At 36.3% G+C, this 12,062-nt stretch overlaps 2 protein-coding genes across 2 annotated transcripts in view; both read right to left on the minus strand.

Moving 5' to 3' along the window:
* Window positions 1–3,035: 3,035 nt before the first annotated feature.
* Window positions 3,036–6,210, minus strand: LOC132047025 (4-coumarate--CoA ligase-like 1). Its single transcript, XM_059437902.1, has 6 exons — window positions 5,215–6,210; window positions 4,302–4,901; window positions 4,010–4,196; window positions 3,768–3,913; window positions 3,593–3,660; window positions 3,036–3,509 (listed from the first exon to the last, which is right to left on the minus strand). The coding sequence occupies exons 1-6, from the start codon at window positions 5,644–5,646 to the stop codon at window positions 3,263–3,265; spliced, it is 1,680 nt and encodes a 559-aa protein (XP_059293885.1). The 5' UTR covers window positions 5,647–6,210; the 3' UTR covers window positions 3,036–3,262.
* A 148-nt stretch (window positions 6,211–6,358) lies between these two features.
* LOC132047890 (probable mitochondrial-processing peptidase subunit beta, mitochondrial) overlaps window positions 6,359–12,062 on the minus strand; it is a 10,184-nt gene continuing 4,480 nt past the window's right edge. Inside the window, exons 4-12 of the mRNA XM_059438866.1 lie at window positions 11,652–11,987; window positions 10,090–10,254; window positions 9,828–9,965; window positions 9,590–9,741; window positions 9,381–9,489; window positions 8,415–8,513; window positions 8,132–8,197; window positions 6,933–7,040; window positions 6,359–6,733 (exon numbers count right to left, since the gene is read on the minus strand). Coding sequence (XP_059294849.1) covers window positions 6,647–6,733; window positions 6,933–7,040; window positions 8,132–8,197; window positions 8,415–8,513; window positions 9,381–9,489; window positions 9,590–9,741; window positions 9,828–9,965; window positions 10,090–10,254; window positions 11,652–11,987 — 1,260 coding nt within the window. The 3' untranslated portion in view covers window positions 6,359–6,646. The remainder of the gene's footprint in view (window positions 6,734–6,932; window positions 7,041–8,131; window positions 8,198–8,414; window positions 8,514–9,380; window positions 9,490–9,589; window positions 9,742–9,827; window positions 9,966–10,089; window positions 10,255–11,651; window positions 11,988–12,062) is intronic.

The following is a 12,062-nucleotide window of genomic DNA, read 5'->3' on the forward strand; positions in this document are numbered from 1 at the left end:
AATCGAAGAAAGAATGGCAAGATTCTTTGTAACAAAGTGATCACGTTTTCGTGATTTTTTTCGATAGATGGCAAATGAGTCGTAGATATTCCTACGATGATCATTGATAAACAGAGAGAACCAACTAGAATTTGGAATTTGGGGCCGAGGTGACGGACCATTTTTAAAGCTTGTGACATTATGAATGTACCTTGTTGCGCCATGGCTAGGAAACAAATGATCCCGATTGCCCAAACTGGGATTATTTTTTAAAAATTTTACTTCTTCAATTTGTTGAATACTGCATGATCTCCATTTTTTTAAACTAGCATCATCAGTGTTAACTTCATTCTCCATCACTATAGCTAATTTGTGCAAGGATGTGGGTGAAAACAATATTAAGTGAGAACTTCGAACTAGATAACTTGGATAATTATTAATTTGAAAGAAGCATACTATCTTAATAGGCAAAATTTTAGGTTATATCATATACACTCTACTCGGTGTAATTTAACCAACTGTAGTTGATTACTCGTTTTGTTACAATTGACATTTAATTTGTGTTAGCTTTTGAGTAGTCTATTCGTTGTACCAATAATATTATGTTGGCAATAACTCCAAGAAAATTGATACTAGCCAAATTCCACTTCAACGTTTACTCTAGTCTACATTACTTTTAAGTTTTAATTAACAACTTTCATAATATAAAAACGGTTTAAAGGCTGAATCTAAGTAACAATTAAATAAAATGCTAAGCCAATGAATTTACCTGTACTTATTGGTCAAAGAAAGTTTCTTCACGATGGACCCTTCTAGTAACGGGGATCATAAAAGATCATGTTACTCTCACGCTCATTTGGAAGATTAACTTACATTTTTTGTTATTCGCGATAAAAACCTGAATGATGCTTGAGAAAATATTGCCTTCGGACTTCACATAAACGCACACTTTCCTCTCCATGAAAAATAAAATGAGAGACAAGAACATGAGCACCATAAGCATGCCAAATCCAATTACCCAGCTCACGGAATCTTAATATACACCAAGAGTAAGTCTAATACCAATTAAAGAAGCTAGCAATCCCTTTTCTTCCTTCACATATTGTTGAATCAAATTGGTCCACGCCAAATGGAATGCCGCAAGGCCTTATTCCACCAGACCCAATGGACAAAAATCATAGGCCCATTGCTAGAAAACCCATCTGTAATTTGTTTGGCCCCTTGCATTCTTGGCCCACTCTGCAAGGAGGAGGGTGCAACTGAGGTGACCAAGGTATCAAGGTCAATGTCAATATTCCCAGTTAAAATAAAAGCAAAAAGAGTTCGGTAATCTGATAATTTGAGTGAAATTGGCTATAATTTGACACGAGATATACGTGCGGCGCACGAGATGGACGTACGGTGCACGCGTGACACACACATAAGCTAATTTTATTAAATATATATGAGACCTCTTATTAAACTCCACCAATTCTATTGAGCTGCCCCTGATTATATTTCAAGTCTAGCATCACGCTAACAAGTTAATTACTTTAAAAAAAAAAAAAAGGAATTGTATATATAAACAAGTTATATATGTAGCTTTCTCCAGATAATCATACACATTGTCCAAGAATTTAGCCATTTTCAAAGAACTTAATAAAACTTCTTCTGATTTTTATTTTTTTGGCAAAAATTAAGGAGTTGTGATTTACCAATATGTCTTAAAGCTTTAAATTTAAACAAAAATGACTAATTAAAGGACTCAAAGACAAGTTATTTTTAACATGAATAGATTATTTGACTTATCACAATAAAAACCGCAAATCAAAGTAGAAAAGTAAAGGTAAAGAGTTTGATTACTATGAAGGCAAACATCTAAATTACGAACTAAGAGTGCAAAAGATCAATATGTACCGTAAGATTTTAAAAAATCTATATAAAAATAAAAATATATATATGTGCAATTGATTTTTTTTAATTAGGTATATATATAGTCGGTTCAGTTTTTCGGTTATATTTTGCTTAAGATCAAAATCAAACCAAAATAATGTTAGTTTTTTTTTTTTTTTTTTGGATTTTTGGTTTGGTTCCATTCTTTAGATTTTTCGTGAACACCCCTATGTATAATTACATATACTGTAGTAATTAATTTTGAAAAGAAGCTGATTAGCTTTGATCCAATATATGACTCAACACATTAACTTCTAATTAATTAAACTTGCGCTTTTGATCCTTTTATGCAGGTGATATGTTATGTTTCGACGCTTTTTATTAGTATACTACCCTCAAATATAGAGTAATCATAAAAGCTTAATATAACTAAGGGTAATTCAAATTTCACAGGCAAAATGATTAAAATTGCACATAGCAAGTAATTAAAATCAAATGTGTTTGATCAGACATCACAAGAACATAAATTAAAATTTAGCAATAACTTAGGGACAAAAAAGGCTAATCGATTATTACAAGAGTTTTATGCGCTTCTTTTGTTTTTCAGTCATAATCTCTTGCTCCTTTGTTTTGTTGATTGGCTTGTGTTTACGATCTATATTAACTTTGACGTGGGAGTATCATGTCTAAAAAGATCCTTACTTTTATGAAATCCAGGTAGATAACAAATTGATCCTCCTTAGGTACCACATTATTGTCTTAAAATATCGTTGCATTGCATTGGTGAAATATGAAAACTTCTGCTTCAGTATTATCCGACTTCCATTAGATCATGGATGCAGCTTATATAATAAAGTTGCTTATTATTATTTTTTCCCCTTCTTTGTTGTTATTCAGCAATCACAGAAACAAGTATACATGGTGATCAAACATGTTACAATTCTCCCTTTTTTCTTTGTTTTTATGCATACTTGCAATTATTTGTTTGTTCGACTAACTGTTCATTGAATAAATCAGTTTGGGATTGAAGTATGGTTGTTGATATTGATTACATTTCTACCAGACAAGTGGATGATTGTAGAATAACTATATATGTAAATCAGCTAATCAACTTCTTTTGTTCACTGTTTCATAGTGAGGTGTGCTTATGGATACAAAACATCACTATTCCTAACGATACGTTATACATAAATTTGGGATTTCAAGATTGCCTTGGAAAAAAATACAGTTTGCTCAACCTGCATTACAAACATAAAAAGGAAGCATCCTCATTTCGTCCAATGTCTTTTACAATCTATGATTAAATCTCATATTTGAATATGAAATAACATCATTGTGTTTTATTATTCTTCTGGAGTAAGTTGTCCATTTCCAGTAAAGTTTCAGATTTAAAGACGTAAAAGAGCAGGCATTATGTATTTGGAACATTACTCTGTGCCTCTTTAAGTCTTTCTAGCATCTTTTCCTTGATAAGTCTTCTCATTATTTTTCCTGAAGGAGATTTCGGAATACTATCCACAAACTGCACCATTCTCACTCGTTTGTAGTGTGCAACAGTCGATGCAATGTAGTTGATAATATCCTCATTGCTTTCTTTTGCTTTTGAGTTCAAGACTACCCATGCCGCTGGTATCTCTCCTGCTTCTTCATCTGGCAGCCTATAGTTATAAAGAATATCCATCCGTTACTCGTGAAAATTTTGCCATTTTAAACTTTAACTCAGCTAATTGATTTTACTTACCCAACTACTGCAGCATCTTCCACTGAAGGATGTGTGAGAAGGATCCCCTCTAACTCCGCTGGAGCAACCTAAGGTAAAAACAGAATTCTAGATTCAGCTTTAGTATATTTGGTCAAGTTTTTTATATAGGTCCAAAAAAACAGGTTCAACTTAGTAAATTTAGAGCCATCTTTACTTGGAATCCCTTGTACTTGATAAGCTCTTTGATACGATCCACTAGGAAGATGTCTCCATCATCGTCAATGTAGCCAATGTCACCAGTGTGAAGCCACCCATACTTGTCAATGGTAAGGCAAGTCTCAGATTCATTTTTGTAGTAACCTGAAATTTTTTCACATCAAAGTGTTAAGTTCCATATATCTGTCAGTGCCTACTAGAACAAAGGTTGTTTAAAGAAAAAAGCGTATGGTCAATTACCTTTCATAACACATTGGCTTTTGACACATATCTCGCCTGGTGTGTTTTTGGGGAAAGATCTACCGGTATCAGGATCAACGAACTTTACCTCCAAATTAGGCAGAATAAAACCAACAGAATTTCTTTTAGCAATATGTTGGTCGCTATGGGAAAGAGTAATGCAGCTGTGTTCAGTCATCCCGTATGCCTAGCAGTTAAATATAACAGAATGAAACTTGTCAAAAGTAAGATTTTGGGCTGAATCATACGATGACGTTAGGAGGAGTAATATAAGTTTCTAGTGGATGTTTACCTCTTGGACTTGAACATCAGGAAATTTCTTCTCAAATTCATTAAGAATCTCAGGGGCAAGTGGTGCAGCTGCTGTCATAATGGATCTAAGCTTAAGTTTTTTTAGATCAAATTCATCAACGATCGGATTCTTAACAAGTGCTAAGATGATAGGTGGCACGATAGGTGCAAATGTGACTTCATGTGTGATGAGTGCATTTAGAAATGCCCTCAGTTCGTACCTACGCATGACAACCACTTTGCCTTTGTTCCTAATAGTTGCACAACAGATTCCGGTTATACCATAAATGTGAAAGAATGGTATTAGACCTAGTGTTGTAACTTGGCCAATCATTTCTGGACTAATACTGAAGAGAGTAGAGCAGAGGTTTGCTACTAGATTCCTATGAGTTAACATCACGCCCTTGGATAGTCCTGTCGTGCCTGATGAAAAGGGCAGTGCACATAAATCAGTTTGCTGCACAATTTCATCTTCTTGGTCTGTTAGGTGATCAGTTCTGGAACTGGCACGATCTGCAGCTTCGAGCAATTCATCCCAATGAATTGTTCCTTCTACACGTTCTTCGCCTAGTATGATTACTGGCAGCCCACAATCTTTTACCTGCAATTTCCATTACTTTAGGTGGAAGATAACCATTTTTTCCCATCATAGTAAAATGCAAGTTTTAATTGGACCGAAAAGAGTAACAAGTACAACAAATTTGGTGGTAATGAGTCAGTGGCGAGTGTGTCTAATAGACTAACACTGCTTGAAAATAATACAAAATAAACATCCATTCGGAAGAAGTGAAGTCTATAACCTCTATAACTCCATATGCAAATCATAGACAACTTGAGTTAATTATGATTATAGGCTGAGACTGCTTAGGCAAAATTCTGCATATGCCACTGAACTGAATTGAAAGTATACTTACCTTGTGATAGGTTGGTAGATCCGAGACAATAAGCTTGCCATCAGCAGATTCAACTTGTTTCATAATTTCCGATGAATGAGCTGCTGGATTTGCACCAGAGAAGACACCACCAGCAGCCATGATTCCAAGAGCAACAATAGCATATTCTGGTACATTTGGGAGTACTACCAACACAACCCTTCCTTTTCTTAAGCCAAGGGAACTCAAGGCCTTGGCAAACCTCCTTATGTCTCTTGCAACTTCGCCGTAAGTGCAGCCTTTGCTAGTGGTAGCATCCACAAATGCCAGTTTGTCAGCGTATAACTCTACATTGTGAAGCACAAAATCGGGGAGAGTCACGTTGTCTGGTACTTGGACCGGAGGATATCTACTCCGGAAAATTTGTTCACCTTCTTCTTCTTGTTGTGAGCATTCTACTTCATGAGTTCCCATTGTCAGTAATATGCCTCGTATTAACTTCCCCAGCTAATTTATAGGAGATATTTTGTTACCTTCGTAAGTGGTAAGTAGTAGCATCACGAAAATGAAATGTGTATGCATGGAGGATAGAGGATTAATAGATGAGGCTTTGTTCACTTATAAGTAAGAATTTGTTGAATCATCCCACTCTTGCCTGACGCCTTCTTGCATTAGTTATGCTGAAATTTTACATTTGATTTTAAAATGCCCACTAGTAACTGAGATCATCTATACTAAGTCAACTGGCAGGTTTGTTTTCATGCGTGCAACTGCATTTTTTTCACTCGCCCTTTGCCATGATCACCGAGTTCATCTAAAATGAATGCTCCACCTTGTCCCCTAGAAGAATGGGATATCCTACTTAGGGCAACGTGGTGTTCGCATTATAAAGTTGCTTGTTTAGTTTTGGATAATAAAAATGCTCTGATTTGTCATGCTTTGTGAATTTCAATTCATTTCTTTTTTTAAAAAAGGAATACCTCAATTTAATTGATTTTAAAGGTTACATAAGTTAAACAAACAACCAAACGTAATTACAAATACCAGCAATGGCATGGGTCGAAAATGAAAACAACCTTCTCAAGTATATTTTTGACAAACAATTGCTTCATATTAAGTTTGGATTGGAAATTGCTATATCTGTGGAGTAGTCTCGATTGCCAAGAGATTCTAGAAAGCTTCTGCATGAAGATCAATTGCACAATCGATTTCATTTAAAGAACGGTCCACTATGAACAAACGTAATCATAACAAACCTAAATGCAAATTTGCAATCTACAATTTTTTAAAGAATATCAAAACAAATGTCGACAACCAAATTATTGAATATAGGCCGCTTATTTTTATAGGAAAAAAACTACAAAACCGTTACAAAACCAGAAGGTATGCAAGAAGAATAATTAGAAACGCAAGACCTATATATTCGACAAGGAAATGGTCGCGCGAGGTGGGTAACTCCGAAACAAAGAATCGCCTAATAACGGAGCATGTAGGTTCTACGCCTGAACCAGTTATAATCAGGTAGATCCTGGATAGGCCCCACTGCGGATATAGCAACATCCTGCCAAAAGGGAGAAAAGATATACAAATTGGTTAACATTCAGAAAAGGAGATCAAGGAAATTTGAGTAACATTGTTTCATAGCAGTGCGTGCTGTTGACCCAGTGGCAGAAAAGGAACCTTTTAACCTTTTCTCATAAAATAAAAAGTTGTTTCATAGCAATAGGCCCCCAAGTCTCAAATGTTTTTTGAATCCTTACCTGGTCAAATATAAATCTGTTTGCAACTCGTTTGATGGTGCTAGCATCCACGGCATCAATCCTTGCAAAAAGCTCTGTGACTGGAATCCTTCTGCCATATGTGAGTAGCTGCAAGAAGGAGAAAAGAACGGGAAATGCATTACTCTCTAGGACTGTAAAAGCAGCACATATAAAGCAAAAAGATCCTAGTTTTACAAAATCACCAGACCCCACTCCCAATGAAATCAAGCTTTACACAAAATGCATCAATTCTTTTTTTCCCCATTGGAAAAAGCAAGGCGGGGAGAGTCATCAACCTATGTTCTCTGCCTACGAGCAGATGATGCAGTATGGTTCACTTCATACAAAACACAGATATTTGATGACACGCCCAAACTTGTCAGCAAACATAAAACCAGAGAAAAGGCAGATACTTGATCATTTGGCTTATCATATTACAAATTTACCTAACTCAACTTGAGCAAAGGGACTATGGTTTAAGAGCTACTCTTTTTTTCTGTTCTTATAAGGTCTATCAAGAGCTATTGCTACCAACAACCGGTTGGCAGTAACACCTTTCAGCCTTCATTTTGTTCTTATCTATTCGTACGTTAAGCAAGCATAATTACGCTGTTTCTTCCTGTTGTACTCCACCACCCAGTCACACTACCTCTTGCAAGAATGAACTTTATGATCAAAACATGGTGGTGTACTGCTACTGATATGGCTACAGCAAATATAGTTACAGCGACATATTGGCAGTAGAAGCTGTAATAGTGGTGAAGAGGATATTACTAGCATTGGGGAATCTTGAAATTCAGAATCTACTTGCAATAATGGACACCTGTTGTCATTATCTAGGCTAGTGCAGTGAATTAGCATGCTTTGGCACAGTTCAACTAAAACTGCTCTAAGAGTAATAAAGTTCTCATCACCACTATTATGGCTTATACTTCAGAATCTTTACGGTCATAGAATGATTAAAGTACATGAAGCAGTTCAGTGTTTCTTTTATGCACATATATGGAGGTGTCCAGCATATTCTTCGGGAATTTAATACTGTGGGAGAAGGGAGCAAATTCCATCTGTGACGACTTATCCACGACTCAACCCCATCCCAATATTTCTACCCGGAAAATAAACGGAATAACAGAAAGAAAAAAGGCTGATTACAATCATGAGACAACACGCGTATACACCCACAGAATCTAGAATAGTACCTGACGCCCAATGTCTTCGGCAACAGGACTAGTTCCATCAATGTGAAGCATGAGAGAAGACTTCAACTGCAAACCAGTATTGTGAGTGAGAAACAAAAAAAAGCAACAACAACAACATACCCAGTGAAATCCCACAGTGTGGGGTCTGGGGATGGTAAAATGTACGCAGACCTTACCTCCATCTCGGAAGATAGAGAGGCTGCTTCCGGACAGGAGAAACAAAGAAAAGCAACAGGGGAAAAAGACAACTAGACCTGGCGGTTAAACATTAAGTAACACTAACCTGATTGCAAGCACGAGTCACATCAGCATCCGAAACTCGGTAGCACAATTTGCTTACCTCACGCATAATGCAGTAGGATAAATCACTCAAACAATCAGGCTGCAAAAAAGATTCCATTTGAGATCAAACTAGAAGAATTTATAGCCATATGCCAGTCAAGGATCACAATGACAACACTTATCTTGTTTGTCTTTAGAGAAAAAAATCTTCTTTTAAGAGCAAATAAATAAATTGTTCAGTTTATACTAACCACAATATCTCAAAAATCCAAGCAGATCAGTACCACCTTGCCTAATACAAAACTAGAATTATTCACAACCATAGGCCAGTTAAAAGGATCACAATAGCAACACCTAACCATGTTTCTTTAGCTTTAGGGGAAAATCTGCTTCTTTTAAGATCGTATAAATAAATTTCTCAGTTTATACTTTCCACAGTATCTCAAAAAATCCAAGCAGATCAGTACCACCTTGCCTAATATTCAATGTCAGAATATATAAACTGCATCAACCCAAAACATGAACAGTAGATGACATAGAACTACTTCACTGTCTGCGTTCGTTATACAACCAATATAATTCTTAGAAGACTTTTTAAGCATACTCAAGAATCAAAACTTCATTTCAATCATAATGAAATTAGAACACATCTGGAGGATATAATAGAAGGTAAATTTGAATATCTAAACCCACGATACAAGACACACCGCATTAACATCTTTACATCCAACTCTAATACTACGAGCAGCCAAGCAAGCGCTTGCATTTATTGCAGCTCTTCAGCACCAACAGCTCCACCTCTCTCTCTCTCTCTCTCTCTCTCTCTCACACACACACACACACAAAAAAAAACACACACACAAATTTTATTTAACAAAAGAAAATGCAAGGAAAATAAGATAACATGTCATCACATGTCATCACATTCTTTTCAACAGAATGAAGACATGGTGATAAAGATTTTCACCTTTGCAACAGCATACACACCAAAAAGACCAGTATCTTTATAGTTGGTGTTAAAAGCCATCATGCTCTCAGCTAATTCATTAATGCCAACACTTTGTGCCAGACTGGAACTGCAAACAATTAGAAGTCGCATCAAAAAACATGAGTCAGAGATCCATCCACATGCTTGCAATGACACAGATTGCAAAAAAGTGGTCACACACAACTCACCCCATGTGCTTCCCTCCTCCAGCATTTTTATTCCAAGTGCCCAGCATTGATTGCATTACCATCAGCGGAATGGTATCTGGATCAGTCCATGGTGCCCCTTGAAAAGCAACAGCAAATTGCGCCAAAGGAATGTCATCATCAATTACCCTAACCTGATTTTAGTTAAACGATCAGCAGGAGGACCATAATCTAGCTAACGAAGCACCGTCAAAACACCCTGATAAGAAGATAGGCATACCTCTGAACCTGTAAAAATTGCTGGTTCTCTGGTAACCAATTCTGAGGCCGTAGTCGGGTCGGCTGAAAGCTTAGTAAATTGTTTCTTAACTTGATCAACGAATTCTTCATGTTTAACAGGCCCGGAAGCAACAATTACCTATTTTAATGTCCACGAAGAAGGTTGAGAGTTTAGACAGCAGATGATAATGTTAAAAGAATCAACTTTTAGCTGACAAACAAGGCAGACTTAGAAAAAGAAGAGGAAATCATTTCCCAAATACCATTCTGGGAGCAGTATAATGTGTTGATATGTAGTCCTTCAGATGACTTCTGGTGATTGTCTTTATATTCTGGGCAGGTCCAAGAATAGTCCTACCCAAAGGTGAGTACTGGAATGCAGTTGAATGCAAATGGTCAAAGATGACTTCCTCTGTTTGACCTTCAACCTGCAAACAGACAATGATAAAATATGACTTCAGAATACATAATACACTTAAGCTCTAGCATGTACAGACTATTTTGCATCAAGAAAGCTAAGTTCCTACAGGACATAGTTGCAACAAAACAGATAGTTGAACTAAGAAAATGGCAAAATATTGAGACTAAATAATTGGACATATGAGTGCTCAATTATTTATTCGACAAAAACTGGTTGCTGATTTTCAGGTTGTATATTCTACAGATTACAGACAGCATGATAAATTTCATCAGCTCATTACAGGAATAATGTTTGGGTTCTGTAGAGTTCCCTCTCTTCTGTTTCCATAAAGAGGAATGCCGTTTCTTTTGTAAGGTCAAGCACGAGCTTATTGCACGGCTTCAATTAATTTATTATAACTCTTAACATCTCAAAAGAAAGAGATACCTGGTGGTTGATACTGCATTGTATTAACAAGGGTAAGTCCCTAGAGCACAATAATCCTAAAGAAACCCTTAGAATACTAATCAGTAAACCATATTGGGCCTACTTGTCTATAACGGTATACAAATACTAATGGACTATATACTTCCAAAAATCTGAAGAAACTAGGGGTAAATTTTAAATGAAAGTAAAAGAGAAAACAATGTAATAGTAAAGTTAAAACCTGTTAGCATCCAGGGAGCTCGACGAGGAAGTAAGTGATTTTGAATTTTAGAACAAACTTGTGTGAATTCATATCCTACGTAAGCTCAATGAGGGTTGCTAGATTGATGGTCGGTGTAGAACTAGTCAATTTACCATGAATAGTCCTATTAGTTGTTGTACCTTAGTTTTTAGTGACCAGCTACCTGGTTAAGCTCCAAGTGCATGCAGAGACTAGTACTCCCTCAATCTTAAAGTTTTTAGTGACCAACCTGGTTAAGTGTCTTACTCCCTCCGTCCCAATTTAAGCGTCTTACTTTCCTTTTTGGTTTGTCCCAAAAAGCGTGCCTCTTTTTATTTAGTATGTTGACAATTCAAACATACATTTTAGTAGATTACACATCTTTAATTTATGACCACAAAATTCAAAAGTCTCCCTTCATCTCTTAAACTTCATGCCCCATCAAACTAAGATTGGGACAGAGTGAATGGGTGCTTGCAGTTCATCAACAAAGGTGAATTAAAAAAAAAAAAAAATCATTATATTCAGAGATCAGAGTACATACATTTTAGTACATTACTTTATGATCACAAGATTCAAAAGTCTCCGTTCATCTCTTAAACCCCTAAACTCCGTGCCCAATCAAACTAAGACAGTTAAACTGGGACGGAGGTAGTACCATATAATATAGGGTGCTCGCACCTCATCAACAAGAGAAAAGAAAGAAAAAAAAAATCAAACTTTATATTCAGAGATCAAAGAAGAGAGAAAAAGAGCACCTCTTCCATCTCCCTAAGGATGACATCACGTTCACGTTCAATTTTTTTCTCTTCAAACTTGGAATTCTGAAGTATATCAGCCAAAATATCCAAAGCTACAGGGACATCCTTATCCAACACCTTAGCATAGTACGCTGTTTGCTCCCTGGAAGTGTAGGCATTCAAATGTCCACCCATATTCTCAATTTCCTCTTCCATCTCCCAAGAAGTCCTCTTTTCAGTACCCTTAAAAATCATATGCTCAAGGAAATGAGCTGTTCCATTAGTCTCATCGGTCTCAAACCGTGACCCTGCAATTAGAGGCGAATCTAAGATTTCTAGAACATGCGCACACCACTAAAAAAGAAAAAAAAATGTATTAAGTGGGAATTGATCCTTATTCCTCTAGGTAAATAACTAAACCTTCAAAAA

Source organism: Lycium ferocissimum, chromosome 2, assembly GCF_029784015.1.
Source record: "Lycium ferocissimum isolate CSIRO_LF1 chromosome 2, AGI_CSIRO_Lferr_CH_V1, whole genome shotgun sequence".
In the NCBI taxonomy this organism is placed as follows: Eukaryota; Viridiplantae; Streptophyta; class Magnoliopsida; order Solanales; family Solanaceae; genus Lycium; species Lycium ferocissimum.

Excerpts from the sequence above, each read along its gene's own strand:
- LOC132047025 (XM_059437902.1), bottom strand. The coding sequence starts at position 5,646 with ATGGGAACTCATGAAGTAGAATGCTCACAACAAGAAGAAGAAGGTGAA. Across the intron at positions 3,914-4,009 it reads AAGCCAATGTGTTATGAAAG|GTTACTACAAAAATGAATCT; the intron begins GTAATTGACCAT and ends AAAAAATTTCAG. Across the intron at positions 3,510-3,592 it reads GAAGATGCTGCAGTAGTTGG|GCTGCCAGATGAAGAAGCAG; the intron begins GTAAGTAAAATC and ends TTATAACTATAG.